This window comes from Chiloscyllium punctatum, chromosome 26 (assembly GCF_047496795.1).
Source record: "Chiloscyllium punctatum isolate Juve2018m chromosome 26, sChiPun1.3, whole genome shotgun sequence".
In the NCBI taxonomy this organism is placed as follows: Eukaryota; Metazoa; Chordata; class Chondrichthyes; order Orectolobiformes; family Hemiscylliidae; genus Chiloscyllium; species Chiloscyllium punctatum.
This window is the reverse complement of record NC_092764.1, coordinates 31,158,608-31,181,448: the sequence shown is the minus strand read 5'-3', so window position 1 is coordinate 31,181,448 and position 22,841 is coordinate 31,158,608. Positions and strand designations below refer to the sequence as shown.

General features: G+C 41.9%; 1 protein-coding gene across 1 annotated transcript; it reads left to right on the top strand.

The window, feature by feature from the left end:
• The first annotated feature begins 3,982 nt into the window (after positions 1 to 3,982).
• On the top strand, positions 3,983 to 22,568 carry cdt1 (chromatin licensing and DNA replication factor 1). Its single transcript, XM_072596032.1, has 10 exons — positions 3,983 to 4,697; positions 10,304 to 10,390; positions 10,585 to 10,811; positions 10,935 to 11,129; positions 13,110 to 13,255; positions 14,734 to 14,837; positions 17,835 to 18,023; positions 18,982 to 19,134; positions 19,766 to 19,967; positions 21,845 to 22,568. The coding sequence occupies exons 1-10, from the start codon at positions 4,173 to 4,175 to the stop codon at positions 22,006 to 22,008; spliced, it is 1,992 nt and encodes a 663-aa protein (XP_072452133.1). The 5' UTR covers positions 3,983 to 4,172; the 3' UTR covers positions 22,009 to 22,568.
• The last annotated feature ends 273 nt before the right edge of the window (positions 22,569 to 22,841 follow it).

Sequence of the window (22,841 nt, the reverse complement as noted above, 5' to 3'; positions counted from 1 at the left end):
GTACCCCTCGTTGCATTAGAGTCCATCTCAATTCCAGAAACTTGGCTGTTCGTGCTACGTTCCCCTGAGAATCCATCACCCCCTACATTTTCCAAAACAGCATACCTGTTTGAAATGGGTATATCCACAAAAGACTCCTGCACTACTGCCTAGCTCTCTTACCTTTCCTGGAGTTAACCTATCTATGTAACTGTATGTGAGACTTTCCTCCCTTCCTATAACTGCCATCCATCACATACTGTTGCTGTTGCAAATTCCTCATTGCTTCTAACCGCCTCTCCAACCAATCCATTCAATCTGATAAGATTCACAGCCAACAGCATTTTTGGCAGATATAATCTGCAGTAATCCTTAAACTCTCTTTAAACTCCCACATCTGACAAGAAGTACATACCACTCTATTAAAGGCCATTTTTGCTCCTTCACAGCTTACAGACCCAGAAAATAACACCGTCTTATTCCTCTATAAACACTGCCCCTGGTTAAATTAATAGTTATGGCTTATACTTTAAGTTTAATCAAGAGACATATCTCCAAAAACTAATAATCAAGAAAGAACCCACTCTGCTTACGACTGCCGATTCTCTGTAGGCCACACTTAAACAAATGATTAACTTATCTGATTCTGTGCTGTGAACTTCGCCCAACAGTTCCTCCAAGATCAGTTGTGAATTTCACTCTTTGTTAATTTTCCCAGATGCACTCCGATGTCCAGCGATACATGAATTCAAACAGCAAAGGCAGTAACTGTGCAGGTTCTCTCTCTCTCTCTCTCTCTCTCTCTGTCTCTCTCCTGCAATGACCTCAGCATTTGTCATCTCCTGACCTCTTTTTGTCATGAAGAGTTGCAAGTTCCTACACAAAGTGCACGTTGTGCTTAACAATGGTTCCAACTTTACCTAATTGGACCTGCCACTGCACATGATTCAACAGCAATACTTGAGAGTAAACTGCAGAGGCATTTGTTGGACTTGCATAATGGTGTTAACCTACCTGGCGATACATATGGTAGGATTTGTCATCATAACCTAGTGAGTCCATTCATATATGGGCTGTGAAAGATGCACAATATCCTTACACCCACAACATGAATTGGCCAAATGATTATGTGAATTGTTGCAACTAGTTCTAAATAGGTTTTCTATATACACTGCAGATTAATCTATGCAGCTTCTAGCACATGCAAATGCATTACACTGCGAGCCTACATGTTAATCTTAAACTGGTTTCCAATGTAACTCTTGGTATATGCAAGCATGGCTAGTCTAGCAAAATCAGTATTCTGCCCACTGTAATGAGTCAATGTGACATGATACTGCCCACCACTCATTGGTGTTAATAACTTATACACTTGCCATGGCACATCCACTGAAACCTATGTGTTGCACTATTCATTTGTGTGTTAGGCAAATTTGTTTGGCTTAATGGCAGCATCCAGTTAATGGAGGAAATCATTTGTAGATCAAATAAGGCTGCGGCCCTGAAAGCTCACCTAGCAGAGCTGACACATTACGTATTGTAGAAAACTGATAGGTTTTTGTCTGCATCTGAACCATATTCCCAGCCCTTTCAGCTAATCTGACCTGACTGTGAAGGGGATAAAGGATTGGTCAGCCCAGTTCATAAAGAACTTGCCCTTGCCTCAATTTACCTTGGCTCCAGTGGCCAGTTCCAACTGACAGCATATCTGGGAAGAAAACAGCAATACTGTCCATGTATAGGGAAGCTTTGACCTGCAGATCTCCATTGCCTGGAGTAGTCACCCTCTCAAGCTCACATCCTTCCTGATGGGACTCACCAAAAGGCTCTATACAACCCACAAATAAGGCAAGAGACAGTGGGCAGCCCTGCCTGACTCCTTTATATAGTAAAATAGAAATCCTACAGTGTGGAAGAAGGCACTTCAGCCCAACAAGTCTAGACCAGCCCTCTGAACAGTAACCCAGCCAGATGCATTCCCCCACATTTACCCTGACTACTACACCAAACCTACATATCCCTAAATACTATGGGCAATTTAACATGGTCAATTCACCTAACCATCTTTAGCTTGTGGGAGGAAACCCACACTGACACCAGGAGACACATGTGCAAACTCCACACAGTCACCCAAGGCTGGAATCAAACCCAGATCCCTAGTGCTGTGAGGCAGTAGTGCTAACCACTGAGCCACCATGCCACCCACCTCCAGACCTGATTAGGAAGCTTTCTGATTCCCACCCCTTGATTGAGGCTGCACTAATAATGTTGATGTAGAGCAATTGGATTCGATTGCAGATTCCCTCCCCAAAGCCCACTTTGGAGAGTACATCCTACATGATTGTGTGCAATATCATGTCAAAGGTCTTCTCCTATTGCAGGCTGATAAGGGAGGCATCTGTTCTCTGTCCTGCATGTAGGCAATCATATCCCTGAGGAGTGCAAGGCCTGGTAGAACACAGGTTGCCTTGCCTGGTAGAACACAGGTTTGGTCGGGGTAAATCACCAATCCCACAGCAGGTCTGACCCAGTTGGCGATGATCTTAGGATTTTGTAGTCTGCAATCAGCAATGAGTCCATCCAACATTTCTATTTGGTTGAACACCAGATTTTTGTTCAACAGGTTTACTTGGAAGTGCTAGCTATTAGAGCGCTGCTCCTTCATCAGGTCATGATTTGGAGACGCTGGTGTTGGACTGGGGTGTACAAAGTTAAAAATCACACAATACCAGCTTATAGTCCAACAGGTTTATTTGGAAGCACTTGCTTTCGGAGCGCTGCTCCTTCATCAGGTGATTGTGGAGAATAAGATTGTAAGACACAGAATTTATAGCAAATGTTTACCGTGTGATGTAACTAAAATTTTATATCGAAGAAGACCTGGATTGTTTGTTAAGTCTCTGATCTTTTAGAATGACCATGTTGGTTTTAGTTCTTTCATATGTAAATCACAAAACCTTTTTTTTAAAGTTACATTCTCAAGTGACCTTTAATAATTGGTGTCACATCGGCCCAGATAAGGTATTAGCTGCCTGTGAGGCTGTCTGTGCCACAATGGTCGGCCTGATTTGGAGGGATATGGGCCGGGTGCTGGCAGGTGGGACTAGATTGGATTGGGATATCTAGTCGCCATGGACGAGTTGGACTGAAGGGTCTGTTTCCATGCTGTTCGTCTCTATGACTTTGACTCTATGATCTAAAAAATGGATTTACAAAATCTTACGTGGATTCATGCAGTTTTTGAGCAAAGTAAAATGTAATTCTACAAGTGCAAATTCACCGCACAATCATGTATGCATATGGGTATGTGAGTGGGGGGTTTATGACGGTGTGTGAGAGGGTGGGTGTATGTGTGAGTGTAAAAGGGTTTAAAGTCTGTGAGAGGGTTTGTGCGGGAGTGTATGAGAGAGGCTCTGCGTGTGTGTGTGTCTCTCTCTCTCTGTGTATAGTGCAAACGGGGTCACCTGTAGTGTGACATGAACCCCAGGTCCCGGTTGAGGACATCCCTGTGGGTACGGAACTTAGCTATCAGCCTTTGCTCGGCCACTTTTCGTAGTTGCCTGTCCCAAAGTCCACCTTGGAGGACGGTCACCCGAAGGTCCGAGGTCAAGTGTCCCGGACCGCTGAAGTGTTCTCCGACTGGGAGACTACGGATGAATGGACAACGCAGAATAATTAACAGACAGGAGTGTTCCCTCCCAGTCGGAGGACACTCATCTAAGATCCTGACCGATTAACTCCGACAGTCGGTGTTCCCAAGAAAAGGGAGTCGGACAATGGGGAGGGGGAGGCGGGGCGATTGTAGATGGGCGGGGCCATAACGTGTGGGCGGGGCGCTTGTAGATGGGCGGGGCCATAACGTGTGGGCGGGGCAATCGGTGTAGGCGTGATGATTGTAAGTGGGCGTGGGGGGTTGGGGCGGCGCGGGACACCGGCCGACACACTGATTGGTCTGCTCTACAACGGAATTGACCAATCCAGCGCGAGCCAGTCACGTGCTAGGTTTGGCGCCAAACTCCGGTGGAGTGGCGGGATCCACGAACACCTCAGGCCTGTGCTCAGAGCGACCTCGGTCCCTCAGGTCCAGGAGCATCTGAACACACGGTTCCGGCTCAGAGCGACCTGCAAGACCCCTGTCCTCCCGGGAGTTAGTGACTCTCCTGAAGGGAAGGAGGGTGGGTTTCACCTTCGCCATGGCGCAGGCCAGACTCACCGACTTCTTCCCTCAGGCCAAAAAGCCCAAGCCGGCCCTGAAAGGTTCCCGGTCTCCCGGTGGCCGCCGCTTGCAGCCGCGAAAGGGAAGGTCGGCGGCTGCTCCGTGCCCGCCCCCCCCTCCTGCTCTGCCCGCAGTCTCCGAGCCACCGGACTCCTGTGAATGGCCGAGCCCGGGCCAGCTGCGAGGCTGCAGCGGCCTGACCCTCCACCCAGAGGCCGAGGTCAGCGAGAGAGAGCCCGCACTCAGCGACCTGGTCACGCCGCCGAGAAGCGAGCCGCTTGGGGCCGGCTCCCGCTCCAGTACCGGCAGGAAACGCAGCCGCTCCGCCTCCGTCGATGGCGCGCCGGCCTCGGCGGTGGGGTCGCAGCGGGCGGCCGGGGTGCCGTCTGCCCGGAGATGCCTCCTGCTAGAGCCCAAGGAAGAGGAGGAGAACCCCGTCCCAAAACAGAGCGAAGTGGAGCCAGATGCCCAGTGGCCTCCCAAAGGAGCACCCGAGCCCACGGTAAGACGTTAAGAACGTGTCTGCCGCCGGAGAGCAGGTGGGAAAGACTTTTTTAAAAAAAGAAACAGAGCTGCGGCTGCTGGAAATCATAAACAAAAACAGAAATTGCTGGCAAAAGTCAGCAGGTCCGGCAGCATCTGTTAATGTTTTTTTTCGGGTCGAGGGACCCTTCTTCCGTAAGGTTTTGAAGAATGGTCAATTTTCCTGTAAAGCTAACTGCCGCCTTCCCGCAGATGCTGCCAGATCTGTTCAGTTTATCCAGTTATTTTGTTTGGGAAAGAATTAACTTGTATTCTTCATTTTCCTGCCTTTGCACGATTTGTGGCATTTGACCGTTGCAGTTCGATTTCCTTCTTTTTGCAAAGATATTTTTGTAATCTCATCAGATGATTATATGGATTTTGTTTTTAAAAAGGTGTAGGACTATGGTACGGTGCAACTGCTTCATTTGTTCTTAGGGAGAGTTAGCACAGGCACATTGCCCTCCTTTTGTGCTTGAACCGTTCTACCGTTCCAGCACTTTTTTTGCAATAGTCTATTTTGCAGAAAATGTTCCAGAAAGAATTTAAGACTCCAGTCGAAAGGAAGAATTGAGGGTAAATAAAGAATTTTTCCTATTATTAAGATAATTGTGCTGTGTGTATATAGTATTGTGGATGCCCGTCTCGCAGGAGTTGTGAACAAAATAATGGCGGCTCATTGATATGGCATAATGAAAACCGAGATAGACCATTATGTCCTTTAATTTTTTTGTTTGGGGTAGATATAAGCATATTTTCTTCCAGGTTATTTCAATGATTTTAGATGGTTGGCTCAAAAGAACTAAACCATGAGAAAACACTGCCCAAAATCATTTTCAGCCCTGCTGTTGAAATGCCAGAGAACTGCGGCAGGATACAGGGTGCTGGGTTCATATAAACAATTATGCTTAGTCTGGAGTTTGCCATGACAGTCTGCTGCTGACCTCATTACAGCCTTAGTTGAAACATACACTTCCAAGACCATATTGGACAAAGTGTAGCATCAAGGGTGCCCCACAAAACCTGTCAGTGGGTGTTGGGGTAGCCATTAACTGGTTGGAGTCCTATCCAGTACTAAGGAAGATGTTTGTGGTTGTCTTAAGTTTAAGTCATCTCTATTCCAAGTCATCTCTGCAGGAGTTCTTCAGTGTTGTGCTAGGCCCAATCAACTTCAGCTACTTCGTCAATGACCTACCCTCGATCATAAAGTCAGAAATGGGATGCTCACTGGGTGTACAATGTTCAATACTATTGTTGACTCAATCTATTACTGAAGCAGTCTGTCACCATGTACAACACAACCTGGACAATATCCAGGCTTGAGTGAAAAATCATGAAAACATTCACGCCATGTAAGTAAATGCTGAAAGAACCGGGAAAAGCTCAGCAGGTCTGGCAGCAATTGTGAAGAGAGGCCTGACTTAACATTTAGGGTCCAGTGACCCTCAGCACCACAAGTGCAAGGTAATGAACCTCTCCAAAACGGGAGAATCTAAGGTTACCTGTTGCATGGTATTGCCATCTCTTAACATCTAGGGTATTACCTTGGACCAAATGTTAAACTGGACTCATTTCATTAATACAGTGGCTACAAGAACAGATCAGATGCTCTGAATCCTGCCGCAAGTGTGCTCAGTCCACCTAGTTGACACATGACTGTGCAGCGATGCGCAGGTCAAATCACATCAAGTCCACTGATGTTATGACTGCAGGGATCTTATCAGCATGAATGACAAGTCAGCATACAGAGAGGAGGTGCAGCAAACAATGCACTGGTGCATAGCTAGCAACCTGTCTCTGAACGTGGACAAGACAAAAGAGCTGATTGTTGACTTCAGGAGGGCATGGAGTGACCACTCTCTGCTGGACATTGATGGCTCCCCTGTGGAGATCATGAAGAGCACCAAATTTCTTGGCTGAGAATCTCACCTGGACCCTCAACACCAGCTCCATAGCCAAGAAAGCCCAGCAGCGTCTATTTTTTGCACAGGCTGAGGAAAACCTCTCTCCCAGTACCCTGAGCCGCTGCATCACTGCCTGGTTTGGGAATTGCGCCATCTCTGATCGTAAGACCCTATAACGGATAGCTAGGGCAGCTGAGGTCATCAGGTGTCTCTTCCCTCCATTACAGATATTTGCATCACACGCTGCCTCCGAAAGGCTAAGAGCATTGTGGAAGACCCCACACACCCCTCACTCAAATTCTTCCCCCTCCTGCCATCTGGCAGAAGATGCCAGAGCATTTGATCTCTCTCAGCCAGACTGTGCAGCAGGTTATTCCCCCAAGTCATCAGGCTCTTTAACACAGTATGATCGGACTCTTTCCCTTCTGAAATTCTTTGCACAACTTTGAATTGCTGCTAGAAAAATTTCTATTATTTATTGTTCTTCTATTGCACTTTAACTTGTGTGTTTTGCGCATGCACTTTATGCTGTGTATGTGTGTAGTTTGTGCTGTTCGTGTAGCACCCTTGGTGCTGGAGGAATGCTTATACAACAAATACTGTATTTGTTGTGTGTGGTAGAAATGACAGTTACAAAACTCTAAAGTAACTCATCTCCTGACTACCCAAAGCCTGCCACATCCACAGCATGCAAATCCGAAGAGTGATGGAATATTTTCCACTTGCCTGGGTGGGTGCAGCTCCAACAAGAAGCCTCATGCCAATAAGTCAAAACTCGATTTTTCAACACATCTGCAAGAATTTACTCCATTGACCACCAACACTTTAGCAGCAGCTTTATGTACCATTTACAAGATACCCTATGGAAATTCAGCAAGGCTCCTTTAGGACAGCGCCTTCCAAACCCACAACCATTAATATCAGGAACACCAAGGTTGACTGCTACATGGAATCACCATCACCTTTTAATTCCCCCAAGCTACACACCACCTTGACATGCAAATAATAATTTTTTAAACTGTTGGTGCAAAATTCTGGAACTCCCGCCTGAATAATATAGCAGGTTCAAGAAGATAGTTTACCACCGACTTCTCAAGGATTTTTAGGGTTGAGCTATAGATATTCAGCTAGTAAGATCTACAGCCACTTGCAAATGACCGAAAAGTAATACCAACAGGGTTAGAATTGTGTGTGGCGAGCAGACTGGTGCTTTGGTCAGTTTTTACTTGTGTTTTGAGATCTTTCAATTATTGTAGTATATAGTAATATGGTATCATTTCTGCCTTAATTATGAAGTAAGTTTACATGTCTAGAAGAGGGGTGGTTCTACTTCCAAATATTAACTGAGCTCTTAATGTTTGTGGTTATGATTTGACGTTGGAATACTGCGTGCGATTCTGGTGTCCCTGCAATAGGAAGAATGTTGTGAAACTTGAAAGGGTTCAGAAAAGATTTACAAGGATGTTGCCAGGGTTGGAGGGTTTAAGCCATAGGGAGAGGCTGAACAGGCTGGGGCTGTTTTCCTTGGAGTGTCGGAGGCTGAAGGATTACCTTATGAGGGGTAAAATCATGAGGGGCATGGATAGGGTGAATAGGCTGTGCCTTTTCCCTGGGGCAAGGGAGTCCAGAACTAGAGGGCATAGGTTTAAGGTGAAAGAGGAAAGTTTGAAAAGGGGCAATTTTTTCATGGAGGGTTGTGCATGTATGGAATGAGCTGCCAGAGGAAGTGGTCGAGGCTGATATAATTACAACAGTTAAAAGGCATCTGGATGGGTATGTGATTAGGAAGGGTTTAGAGCAAAATGGGGCAAATATTTTGGTTTTCTTAGCAGTTTGGCTGTTCCCTGAAAGCAGTCAGTTCAGTTTGAGGTTGCTGGTCCAAAAAACAGCTGCACGGAAGAAGGTGTACCATGTGAGTCCCTCTTTCTTCTGTCTCTCCTGTAAGACCCTGTGTTTGATTTTGCCACTTGTGCCAAGGGGAGTTTCTGGGGATTGTAGCAAGTATTTGAAACAATATTGTATATTGTGTTCTCTTTTGTTTGTGTTTTCATTCTGTAATATTGCAAATAAGTTCTGTTTGTTTTAAACTAAGTGGTTGGGCCAGCTGCATCCCTCCTGGAATGTCCACTCTACACCTGCTTAAAACACCTAGCAAGGTTAGAGTCCAGGCTCCTTTCTTGAAATATCTTGATGGGGTCTGGCCTGGTCCATGATAATGCTGAGTCGTCACTCTTTGAAATATCTAGGTTTGTTTTGGGATGAATGGAAGTGATACTGAATGTTTTCTGTAACTGCAGCACTTTTGTTATAAATCAGGCAAGAATAAGAGATGGCGGTAGAGGTTTCATGGTACTTTCCATGCCCAAGGGCTTTTGCCCGAAACGTCGATTTCGCTGCTCGTTGGATGCTGCCTGAACTGCTGTGCTCTTCCAGCACCACTAATCCAGTATTCTATAAATGCAGTGCCTTGTGTGCTACTGCAGTTGCTTTAAGACTGTCTTTAAACAGCAGTGCCAAATAAAATTACGTAGTGTTTTTTTTGTATGGTATTGGTTAATGATGTGGAGCCCCTTTAAGTGAATTCCATATTGGGTTTGCTTTAATTTGTTCTTCATCAACAGCAAAGACTCAAGATATGATCTTGACTGTAACTTAGGTTCCGTGCTGCCAACAATTCTATCTTTTGGATAAACTGTTTTACCAATGCCCCGTTTAGCCCCTCTGATATGAATAAAATTGTACAAGGCAGTTTGGTTTTTTTTTTACTATAGGCCACTTATCCCTTTTGAATCTATTCTGCCATTTATTGAGATCATGGCTGATCTGTAGTCTTATCCTATATTCCTGCCTTTAGCCCAGATCCATTAGTACTTTTGCTTAACAAAAGAAAAGTTATCTAATTCAATTTTAAAATTAACAACTGATCCAGCATTCACTGTGGAAGAGAGTTCCAAACATCTATCACCCTTCATGTGTTGAAATGCTTCCTAATATCTCCTGAACAGCCTCACCTAAGTCTCAGACAGTGCCCCCGGTTCTAGAATCTCCAACCATTGGAAGGACCTTATCTTTATCTACTCTGTACTTTTCTGTTAATACTGTATCCTGAAAACGTTGATCAAATCACACTTTAACCTTCTAGATTCTAGTGAACATGGGCCTAATTTGTATCGTCTCTTCTCAGACTTAAACTCTGAAATCCAGGCATCATTTTTGTAAACTCATGTTGTGCTCCCTCAAGGCCAAATGATCCATCCTTAGTGAAAATAAAAGCTGGAGATCACAGCTGGTTAGGCAGCATTCATGGAGAGAAAGCGAGCTAATGTTTCGAGTCATCTGGACTGTCTGACCCGCTATGATCTTCAGCATTTTTTATTTTCAGTACGGCTTCCAGCATCTACAGTAACTTGCTCCTGTATCCTTCCTAAAGTTTGATGCCCATATTTGCCCGTATTCCAAGTGGTGTCTGTAATCAATAACTACAGTATTCAGGCACTCCACTCCTCTACATATAAAGACCAGAATCACTTAATTATTTCTATTCATTTATTGCTAAGTCATTTATAACTATAAGCATGGCAGATGCTCTGTTATTTTTAATATATTCTCTGGGACAATGTTTCTTTTACAACCCATATATCTGAAGCTGCTGACGCTAATGAATTTTGGTGTTTTTATTTAGGATTTATTGATCTATGAGCCAAAAACTTTAAGGAAAGTGATTTCCAAGCCTCCAGGTCTGCAAAGTTCAAATGGAAGGAACAAGCAGGTATGGCATCGATGCACATTTTCAGGATATGTTTAGGCAATTGCTCTGCAAACCGTTATGTTCAATTGCAGTGCATCCTTTGTACAAAAAGAATGTTGGATTAAATATCATACACCGGACTATTTTACAACAATCACTTAAATGAATTTAGGATCAAAGCCATGTCTTGATTCTTCAATGTATGTTTCTTGTAGACTGGCACAACACCTGCAAAGGAAGGTCTCTCAGGGTTAAAAGCTCGGTTGCACCGAATCCAGAAACTTGCACCAGTACCAGGTTCATTTGCTTCTGCATCAGAAGTGGATAGTGATATTAAGAGCCGTCTTAAACAGATTCGAGAACTAGAACTGAAGGTACAAGAAAATAAGGAAGAACAGAAAAAAACAGCTGAACAGGTGGCGACATCGGGTGCAGAGGAGAGGTGAGGAATGAAGGATGATGTGTAAAAGGCTTAATAACGTAAAATCGTCAAAAATGAACAAAACTTATGGAGTAGTTGTTGAATGTGTGAGCCCTCTGGTTTTCATAATTCATGCTTTTCCAGGGTAAAGACGCCAGCTTATCAGCGTTTCCACAACTTGGCACAGGATGTTCCACCAGGGTTGACCCTGCCTTTCAAGTACAAGCTGTTAGCAGAGATGTTCCGTAGTATGGACACTGTTGTGAGCATGTTGTTCAATCGTTCTGAGACCATTACCTTTGCCAAGGTAAAACAAGGTGTCCAGGACATGATGAGGAAGTGAGTATAGTTATCATCTCAATTAATGTTGTTATTATTGAACAAGTCAGGTCCCAGGTGGAGTCAATTAGTAACGCAGGTTTAGGTTTAACAACAAGAAAAGTTTATTATGTAAAAGAAACAAAGGTACACTCTTTACACAAAAAACAAAACTGCGGATGCTGGAAATCAGAAACACAAACAGAAATTGCTGAAAAATCTCAGCAGGTCTGGCAGCATCTGTGGAGGGAAATCAAGAGTTAACGGTTCAGGTCCAGTGACCCTTCTTCAGAACTGGAACACCCATTCTGAAGAAGGGTCACTGAACTTGAAACTTTACCTCTTGATTTATCTCCACAGATGCTGCTGGACTTACCCGGAGTTCTTTTCAGAAATTTCTGTTTGTGTTTCTATTTAGGTGATACATGTTTAAACATTCCAAAATATGCAGTAAAAGTTCAACCCCATTAAATCCATCAAAATACTTGTTACAGAATAAATTTGAAGCATGGCCTTTGAGTATTCAAACTCCAGAGAAAATCCCTTTCTCTATCAGACATAGGGTTTTACTTAATTTGATTTAATCCTTGACTAGAAACATGTAATATTCTCTTCCGGGGGGGTCCTCCTATAACTAAACCTAAACTTTCTCGGTTTCAATTAACCCCTTCAGTGTTTTAATCAAACACTTTTGGTCTGAAGCTTTTAAACTTGAGTAACAAAAACAGGATGCTGAAGCAATTTAGCAGTTCTGGCAGCATCTGTAGAGAGAAAAACAGTGTTAAATTTTTGAGTCCAGTGACCCCTTCAGACTGCTTTTCTGGAGGATAGTGAGGACTGGAGATCTGAGTCAAATGGTTTTGCGCTGGAAAAGCACAGTAGGTCAGGCAGCATCCGAGTAGCGGGAGAGTTGGCGTTTCGTGTGTGAGCCTTGCATCAGGGGCCCAAAACATAAACTCTCCTCCTCGAGGACTGTTTTTCTGTCTAAAGATGCTGCTTGACTTTGAGTTTCTCCAGCACTTTATGATTGTTTCAGATAACCTATTTTTAACTATTTTAAACCATCATTTCCCTTTCTCAAGTGCAGCTGCTTTAAGCATCCATTTTCAGCTAAAAAACCTTGCAGACTGGTCAAAAATAACTTTTTTTCAAGCTTTTGAGTGTTTCCTCTTTCTTCCCCCAAAACATTTCTGCATCTTCCATTTGAAAATGTGTAATGCACTGCATTGTTTTCTTTGATTGTATACTCTCCTAATATAAACAAAAGCCCACTGGTCTCTAACAAGTCTTTCTAACACATTGCGTTTGAAAATAAAATTGCCATGGTTACAGAATGATTTGTAGGTTAATCTTTAAACCCCTTTAGAGAGACAGAAAACCCATATGCCTCTACCTGCAAACTCAAAAATAAATGATAAAATATACATAAATCTCTCGCCTTTTATCTTAGCATACTGATGGACATTCGATGGAAGGTGACAATTAATATTACACAGGTGAATTGTATCTAATCCTGGCTCTGAGAATTAAGGAAGAAAGAATATACCCACTAGAATTCTTCTGAAAACTCTTGCTTGATGTAATAACCCATCGACCCTCAAAATACTTGTTACAGAATAAATTTGAAGCATGGCCTTTTTATGTAGACAAAATAATAATTTAGTTTTGGGTAAAATGTCTTTTTGTCATAATTCGTATCACTTTCCCAATTACTGAACAATTACTTAAAATGGCAATACCTGTTTTCCAAAGTTGACATTTTTTGGGAAATAATCAAAATTGATTGATTGAAGGAGTTATTGAGAAATCTAGTGGACCTGGGGAGCAAATTTGGATTTTTGATCTAATTATCTTGCTGGAATGGCAGTTTGAGTGGAATACCTGAACTGTGAATTGTAAACAAAATGCCTACAAAACCAGTAAACTTTATTGTTGAAGTAATTAGCAGTTCTTTTGTTTTATTAGTTTACTTGAGTGGTTACCTTCTAATATCTTTTGTAGGAAATTTGAAGAACGAAATGTTGGGCAGATAAAGACAGTATACCCTTCTGCATACAAGTTCAGACAGGAAAAGGGAATCCCAACATGGAGTGACTCTCTGAAAAAGTCCAGCTACCAACTCACCATTGATCCTGAGTTTGAAGGAGGTAAATGATATGAATTATATTGGAGAGTTTGGCTTTGTTTGAATAGTGACCTTTTTCCAGCTCTTTATGCTTTCCTTTAAAGTTTGTTTTCTAAATGACATGGATTTGATTCTGGGCAACAATTGCATAAATTCCAACAGACTTAAATCAACGTTTCTGCTTTTAGCTAGCATAATATTTAATAACTCCCAGTGTAAATAACTCTTTCCTATCGATGTAATCCAAAAACAGTTACTACCCTAAAGAGGTACATGCGCAATTAAATCAGGATTCAATTGACCGATATAAATGAAAGTTGAGTGCATAGCATCCGAGTTCTAATAGAAGATAGAAGGGTTCTAGATTAGTAAGGGGATCAGTGATTATTGGGAGAAGCTAGGAGAATGGGGTTGAGAAACATATCAACCATGATCGAATGGCAAAGCAGACTGAATAAGGCCAAATGGCTCCTACATCTTTCTGCGATTATAGTTGAGTTCTGCTCCTTTGTGAGCCAAAGGAGAGGCAAATGGGCAAGAAATGGGCGGCACGGTGGCACAGTGGTTAGCATTGCTGCCTCACAGCGCCAGAGATACGGGTTCAATTCCCGCCTCAGGCAACTAACTGTGTGGAGTTTGCACGTTCTCCCCGTGTATGCGTGGGTTTCCTCCGGGTGCTCCGGTTTCCTCCCACAGTCCAAAGATGTGCAGGTCAGGTGAATTGGCCATGCTAAATTGCCCGTAGTGTTAGGTAAGGGGTAAATGTAGGGGTATGGGTGGGTTGCGCTTCGGCGGGGCGGTGTGGACTTGTTGGGCTGAAGGGCCTGTTTCCACACTGTAAGTAATCTAATCTAATCTAAATAGGTGTAAACTGTATAAATAACTGTCATCACTTGAGCTGCTTTGACTCTTCAGTCAAAGTTAATTTTTATTTCATTGGCTTTTTTCATTCTTAGATGGACAATGGTGGCTGCATTGGTCAGAATATTCTAGGGTCAGTTCCCCTTTTGGATCCTGATGCTATCTACCTGGGTGACAGCTGATCTCAGTATATTGAGGCTGGGAACAATAACTACTTGTTGAAAAAATATGATTTGGAGGAGCTGGTGTTGGAGTGGGGTGGACAAAGTTAAAAATCACAACGTCACAGTAAACTCCAAAAGGTTTATTTGGAAGCACTAGCTTTCGTAGAGCTGCTCCTTCATCAGGTGGTCATCAACTAGCTCCAAAAGCTAGTGCTTCCAAATAAATCTGTTGGACTATAACCTGCTGTTGTGATTTTTAACTGTTGATAAATGGATAACCACAAGAATAAAATTAGGCTCAATTGTGTTGTACTTTTTAAAAAGTTGTTGCTTACCCTTAGGCTGTCAGATGTTACAGAGGTGACTATGGGACAGAATATCACCAGAGTTACTGCTTTTAGGGGAAAAAAGAATTTGAAGAATACTTTTTAAAAAGTTTTTAAACACTATTTCCCATCTCTCTCATCATCTCAAGAGGAGAATTCTGATGGTCATAGACAACTAACAGCATCTCGCTTACTCTCGCGACGTCATATTTTTAGCCGAAATCTTGTGAGCATTGTGAAACGATACCATAAGGTAAGCAGGTGATCCAACAGGACACTTTGTCTTGACTCTAAAGGTGAGTGTTGTTCAATGCAATATTGTAGCTTAATTAACCTTAAAGCCATGTCACTGATGTAACAAAAAAAAACTTGTAGTCCAGTTCGCCAGCAACATTATTACTGCCAGCAACAGTAATATTTGAGGCTTTTGCTGGAATTTGATCAGTTTTGCCATTTTGAGTACAGGTATTGCTGGGTTTTGCTTTTGTCTTTAATACAATTCACCAGTATTACAGGTGTATTAAGACAGAAGATAGTATATGTTTTCAAAGGTGAACATGTTTAGCACTAACAAATCACAGGCGACAGTGTTTCATAGATCCCAGTAAAACTGAATTTAATGGGCATCAGTACACCAAGTTTTAATTGTTGGAGGTCAACCATCCTAGTCCGGAGACATTGTTGTGGATTTCCTTTGGGCCTGTTCCCTAGCCCCAAATATCTTCAAGCTGCTTCACCTTCCCCTCTTACAATAAGATGTGGGCACATTCATTGATTAATATTCGCTACAATTTGTAACTCGTCTGATGTTGAAACAGTCCAAGTCCAAATGCAGAAAGATGCGGACAGCATTAACTTTTTGGTTTAGTGACAAGTTATTTGCATGACACCCTAGTGCTAGCCAATGACCGTCACCAATAAGAACAAATTAACAATCTCTGCGTTAGTTCAACGGCATTACCATCACCGAATACCTCATTATCAACATATTGGGGTTGCCATTGGCCAGAAACTGAACTGGACCAAACATATAACTAATATGGCCCCTAAGAGCACATCAGAGCCTCGGGATTCTGCAATGGCTAACTCAACTTTGAACTGCCTAAAGTCTGTCCATGATCTAAAGGCACAGTTTGAAGTATGAAGGAAAATTCTACTTGGCTGGATAGGTGCACCAGCAACAACTCCATCTGCAAATTCACTTCCAACAACATCCCATTTTGACTTGGAACTATATTGCTATTCCATCATGGTTGCAGGGTCAAAATATTGGAATTCTCCAGGAAGATGGTTGTATACTTTATAGACTGCAGCAGTTGAAGAAAGCAGCACACCATCAACATCTCTAGGGCAATTACAGTGGGCAATAATTGTTGGCCCAGCCAGCAGAACCCTAATCCTGTGAAATCATGTTTTTCTTAAATTCCACAGTGCAGAGGTGGGTAAAAACCCTGTAGCTCTTAGTAAAAAATTAGTCTGTTGAATATTTTAGTTGAGCTAATTTTAATCTGAAAATATAATCAAACAGAAAATAAAATTTGAAATTTAGTCTGTGTTTTACTAGTAAACTTGAAGTAATTCCTTTATTGACACTTTATTTCAGTCTTTCACCACTGTCCATTGTCCCCAAGTCATGTTTCCTCCAGCCATGTTATTTGATGCACATTTTAGAATAGAATCCCTACAGTGCAGAGACAGGCAATTTGGCCCAGAAAGTCCATACTGAGAGCAGGACCTACATACGTAATGGCAAGATCCTAGGGAGTGTTGCTGAACAAAGATCTTGGAGTACAGGTTCATATTCAAAAGTAGAGTTGCAGGTAAAGATAGTGAAGAAGGCATTTGGTATGCTTTCCTTTATTGGTCAGAGTATTGAATTGGGAAGTCAGGTTGCGACTGTACAATGTGTTGGCTCGGCCATTTTTTGGAATATTGCGTGCAATTCTGGTCTCCTTGCAAAAAAAAGAAGGATGTTGTGAAACTTGAAAGGGTTCAGAAAATATTTACAAGGATGTTGCCAAGCTTGGAGGGTTTGAGCTATAGGGGGAGGCTGAATAGGCTGGGGCTGTTTTCCCTGGAGCGTCGGAGACTGAGGGGTGATCTTATAGTTTATAAAATCATGAGGGGAACGGATAGGGTAAATAGACAAGGTCTTTTCTCCCTGGGGTTTGGGAGTCCAGAACTAGAGGGCATCGGTTTAGGGTGAATGGGGAAAGATATCAAAGAGACCTTAGGGGCAACTTTTCTCACATATGGTGGTACTTGTATGGAATGAGCTGCCAGAGGAAGTGATGGAGGCTGGTACAATTGCAACACTTAAAAGTCATCTGGATGGGTATATGAATAGAAAAGGTTTAGAGAGATACAGGCCAAATGCTGGCAAATGGGACTAAATTAGGTTGGGATATGTTTGGCAGGGATTAGTTGGACCGAAGGATCTGTTTCTGTGTTGTACATCTTTATGACCCATACACCTCTCCCAATCCAATCCCTCTAGAGGTGAGTGTTGTTTGATGCAAGATTGTGGCTTAATTAACCTGACAGCCAGGTCACTGGATTAACTGAAAAACCTGTGGTTCATTTCACTGTGATTGCCAGCAACAGTAAAATTTGAGGCTTTTGCTGGCAGTTAGATCAGTATTCCTGCATTTCCCACGGCCAACCCACCTCGCCTGCACATCCCTGACAATATGGACAATTTAACATGGCCAATCCATGGAATGGGGGAGGAAACCCACATAGTCACAGGAGAATGTACAGACATTTGCCTGAGGTTGGAATCGAACCTGGGTCCTTGGTACAAAGGCAGCAGTGCAAACCACTGAGTCACCATGTCACCCATTTGTATGATTAGACATCTGGTGGGATGTAGTCTACTGTCTTTGAATTTGAAACAGTTGGGAGTTACTATATTAGTTTACTGGTAAAACACATTGTACAATCGATAAGCTGAACCAAGATCACTATGGCACTTTTCATTCCCTTAAGTTGGAAATATCCACTGAGTTATGGTAGGCAAGGTGAAAGGATAAATGGTACCTTCTGCACTTGCACACATCGTGACTGTGCTGGCTGATTCTCGTTAACATTCTTAGAAACTGTTTTTAGGGTGAGGCCTATGGAGAACCACAATATGCATGAACAAGTGCATAATTCCTGCTGTGACTGTAAAATTTGGCTTAATCATAAAGTAAAACTGAATTATTTTTTTTTAAATGCATTCTCACTCATTTTGTTTATTTTTCACCAGATTTTCCTGGCCTCTCTTAACCCTCCAATGCATGTACCAGATGACAAGATTGCACGCTGGCACCCACGTTTTAATATCGATGAAATTCCAGATATTGCTGCTGCTGAACTGCCCAAGCCCCCCGATTTAGAGAAGTTAACAACTGCTCAAGAGGTCCTTGATAAAGCTCGCAGTATGATGACACCAAAGGTACTGATATGCCAACGATCCGATCTAATCTAAAATCTCTACCTGTGGGGTCTTTGTGTTTAAACATTGCACAGGCATGAGGTATGCCATTCAGTCTATCAAGCTTGCTCCATCATTTAATTAAATAAAAGGCTGATCATTTCTTCAGTGCCATTTTGCCACAGTATCTTCATATGCCATGCTCACATTATCTGGCAATCTGTTGATTTATGTCTTGAACATGCTTACTGACTGAGATTTCACAATTCGCTGGGGGAGAAAATTCCAAAAGATTCACTGATTCTGAATGAAGAAGTTCCTCCTCGTCTCGACTTCTACGACTTACCCCTCATCCCAAGATATGACCCATAGTTCTAGAGTCACCAGCGAGGTGAAACATTTTGTTGCCATTCATTCTGTCACGCCCTACAGGAATTTTACACAGTTCAGCAAGATCACATCTCATTCTTTGAAACTGTAGGAAATATCCAACCGTCTCTTCATAAAACGATCCTGCCATTCCAGGAGTAACCTGGTGAACCTCTGCATTCCCTGTACGGCAACTGCATCATTCCCTGGATAAAGAGATGAAAAACTGTACGCAGGTGTGGTCTTACCAAGGCTCAAAATGACTGCAGAAAGTCATCTTTACTCCTCAACTCAAATCCCTGAGGAACTTAGGCTAACAAACCATTTATCTTCCTAACTGCTTGCTGCATCTGCATGTTAACATGAAATCACTGCTGAACAAAGACAACTAGGTCCCCTTTGGCCAACTATATTTCTTAATCTCGGTAGCCGTGTATCTATAACAGTAATTAAATCACATCTGTTTACTTCACTTTGTACGGTCAGACCATCAGCAGTTTTCGCAAAAGCTCTGCAGTCAGAGTGCTTTTAATTTTTCCTTGTCTGTATTTTCCATGACTATAAATGTACCATACTAAATGTTATACTTGTCTAAATTGTGCATTTTCAGATGGAGAAAGCCCTTGCTAATATGGCCCTCAAAACTGCAGAAGCTGCTACGGCTGCTCATACTGAGCAGAAGGTGGAGCCAAAACCACTGAGCCCCAGTCCTTCTCCTGCTTCTAATGCACTGAAAGGGATTTCCCAGAGTCTGTTAGAGAGGGTAAGCTCAGACTAGTGGGTAGAGATGTAAAATTTAAACTTAATGAGTCTATAATGTCCTTCTTATCGTGTGTTCGCAGTACAACATAGTTAATATCCACATGTTGAATACTCACGTTAGACATGGCAACTTAGTTTCAGTTACAATCATTTAACAATTTGGTGCTTTAATTTCCCTTATGCTTGGTGTGGAAAAGAAGAATGAACATGTGCTTTTGTCTTATTTGTGTTTTTGTAAAATGAAAGAGTGGCAGCCTACAATGATGTTGTCGTATGTGTAATATAATTATTTTCGAAGTATCTGGAATGCTATTTCCAAAAGCATTGTGCAATTTTGCCATTCGTTCAAATGTATAACTAATTCTTGTAACAGTATTTAAGAAAATTTCACTATAATTACCTTGTTGATCAGGCTGCTTCCCTGTCTCCATTATATACAGTGTGCCATTTGCTTTCTCTTGTTGAGGACAGCCTTATGATTAATTTGTACACTTTGGTGATTACAATGAGGTTCTTTTCCTTTTTTCATGTAATGCAGTATTTCTATATTTTGCTTGTTAGATATTTGTATTCTAGAGTTTACTGTATATTGATTTGGAGAGAGAAGCACTAATAATTAATACTTGCCATAGATTCGTGCTAAAGAAGCTGAAAAAATGCAGGCAACAATGACCAGAACTGCTGCACAAACAGAGCGCCTCAATATGATGATGCGTCTGCCTGACATAACAAGAATTCTACGCAACGTCTTTGTGGCAGAGAGGAAACCAGCCTTGGTTATGTCAGTGGCTTGCAATAGAGTGGTTGACAGCTATCGCTCAATGATGCCCATAGGTAATTCATTAACAAATTGATGGTTAATAATTCTGGTATTGCAGATAAACTCTGATGCTGACCTAGAGGATACTGTAGTGAAGACCATTTTCATAAATCAGTTCTGCAGAAATGTAATGTGTCATGTTGCTGTGAAAATGTACTGCTACACTTTTTTCATGATTGCAAATCTAATTTTAAAACAGGACTCCTTCCAGACCTGTTCATATTTATTTTATAAGGTATTGTAAGTTGCGCCTGTTTTATTTAATGCAGAAAATATTATTGCAATTCTACTCATTTATAGTGAAGTTTGTTCAGTCCGCATGAAAAATCATACAACCAAATGCCATCAACCTAATTTCCACATTCTTCTGTTTAACTGTAGAGATAATATCAACTGGGATATGGACAAGGACTGCCTTTTAACACTTTGCCCAAGAATTTTTTTACATGAATCTACATCTACCACTATCACAATTCCTTTCTTTTTCTGTTCCCTTCCACATGGTATGTGCGGCAGCCAGAGCACATGTTAATTCTTGTTTCCAAAGCAGAGTTTCCTGTTGCTAGCCAAGTGTCAGAGGCTGTAGTTTGCGGGGTGTCACTGCACATCAAGCGTGGCTGACCAGAACATACTCCCACTCTTGATGCCTGCAATAGGCATTGGTCATGAAATGGGTGCGCATTCCCTGCGCATAAAGTCCTGCAGTGGGGGTTGAACCCAGAGCTGGTCAAAGGCAATGATACTCCCCACTTTACCACATGACCTCTGTATTATCACTGTACTCAGCTTGACATAGAACTTTGCCAAGCTGTAACTCCCTGGAAGCTGCCACCTGGTTTTACTTCTTGTTTTTCCTTCCCCTGGAATATGAAAACCAATTCCCACTCTATTGGTACCACATCCACAAATGTTTAGTTCCTCCACCACCAATGCTCAGTAGCAGAAGTGTGTACCATCTACAAGATGGACTGCAGAAATTCACCAAGGCTCCTTAGGCAGTACCTTCCAAACCCTCAGGCAGTACTATTGAGAAGGACAAGGCATTAGATACATGGGAGCACCGGTGCCTGCATGTGACCCTCCAAGCTACTCAATATGCAGACTTGGCAATGTTTTGCGATTCCTTCAGTGTCACTGTGAAAATCCTGGAATTCTCTCCCTGATAGCATTGTGGGTATACCAACACCAACTGGACTGCAGCAATGCAAGAAAGCAACTTACTGCAAACCTCTCAAGGGCAATTAGGGATGTGCAATAAATGCTGGTTCAGCCACTGTCACACACTCTGACTGAATTCTTTAACAAAAACAAATTTTGGTAGCCACTTCGCTACATTAAAATTGATGGATACCATGGATTGTACCTGAAGACCTTTCTGATCAGTCCAGCTTAGTATGATAATCAACAGTGGTAATGCCCATCAAACTTATAATAATCTAGCCATGGTATGGGTAGGTTGTCTGAAATTCCTTTCATGGTATTTGATCAGAGTTCCACATGAGAAGCACTAGGGATTCAGTGTAAATTGTTAAATGCAAATTCTTACTTGTGTTGGGAAGGAAGGACAAACTGTATAGACTACCCTTGGACTCTCAATTTACACTTTACTCTCTAATGTACAGAAATGCCTTTGATTCAAACTTTACAACTTGGTTCAGTGAAATAAAATTAGCAGATGATGCCAAGCAACCTGGCGTAACCATTAACATCTTCTGAAAGATTGCTCATCTTTAATTAGACTGGGCCCTTTAGTGCCTCTTTAGGCACCTTATTTGGTATAACTTTGAGATATTAATTTAAAACATTGCATCAGAACTTCCTGTATCAGCTATTTGAACGCTTTACTATTGAAATTTGTGTATTCAATGATTTTATTTTTCTTAAATTTCAGGCGATATGGAGAAACATTTGCAATTACTAGCTAATGTTGTTCCAGATTGGCTGAGCATCCACCAAATCCGCAAAGATGTGTACCTGAAGCTAAACAAGAACATGGAGTTAAATGTGGTTGCAAAGAAAATTGCAGAAAAGATTAAAGAGGAAGAAAAGGCATAAGTTTTTAAATAGACCTGAAAGTTCTATACAGAGCTGAAGTTTGAAAGTCAAATATAAAACTGTGAACTATATGGATCTGTTTATAGGAGAAAAATGTGTTTTGTTTCTTGATATGAACTGTTCTGGGTGGTTTGTTCTGCAATTATGCACTATATTTCTTTTTGAGAAATCTTCGTACTCTCCAAGATTTGGATTTATTGTAAATTCCATTCTTGATACTTGAATTGCTGGTGATGATTTTAAAATGGGATAGAGAAATAAATTAAACTTTGTCCTATCAGTTCAAAGCATTGGACTTATTTTTGAGTAAAACTTCAATTATGTTCAGGAGCAGATATTTCTTAATGCTGTGTTTGAAAATGAATAGCAGGATATAAACCTGGACACTGGTCAGTGTAATGAAAGATATCACTGGTTAATGTTCTTGAAATGGAATGTTCATGTGGAGGAACACTTTTGAAAATTGACAAAATTTGATAAAATGTTACCTCGTCTGAAAGTAATTTTTGTATTTGGATGATAAATTATTTAATTGTAAATAAAAGTCATGGCAAAATTCATTCACAGGATATGGGTGTTGTTGATTGAGACAATACATATTGCCCATCTTTAATTGCCCTTGAAGGTGGTGGTGAACAGCTGCAATCCCATGTGGTATAGGTCCACCCATACTGCTGTTCAGGAGGGAAGACCCACCCACTGCAAAAGAGCAATGATCGAATTCCAAGTAGCAGCTGCTGACTTTGTTCTTCGAGGTAATCAAAGTCACAGGTTTGGAAAGTGCTGTCTAATGAATCTTGGGGTTATTGAAGGGCAATGGTGTGGGGTGGGAG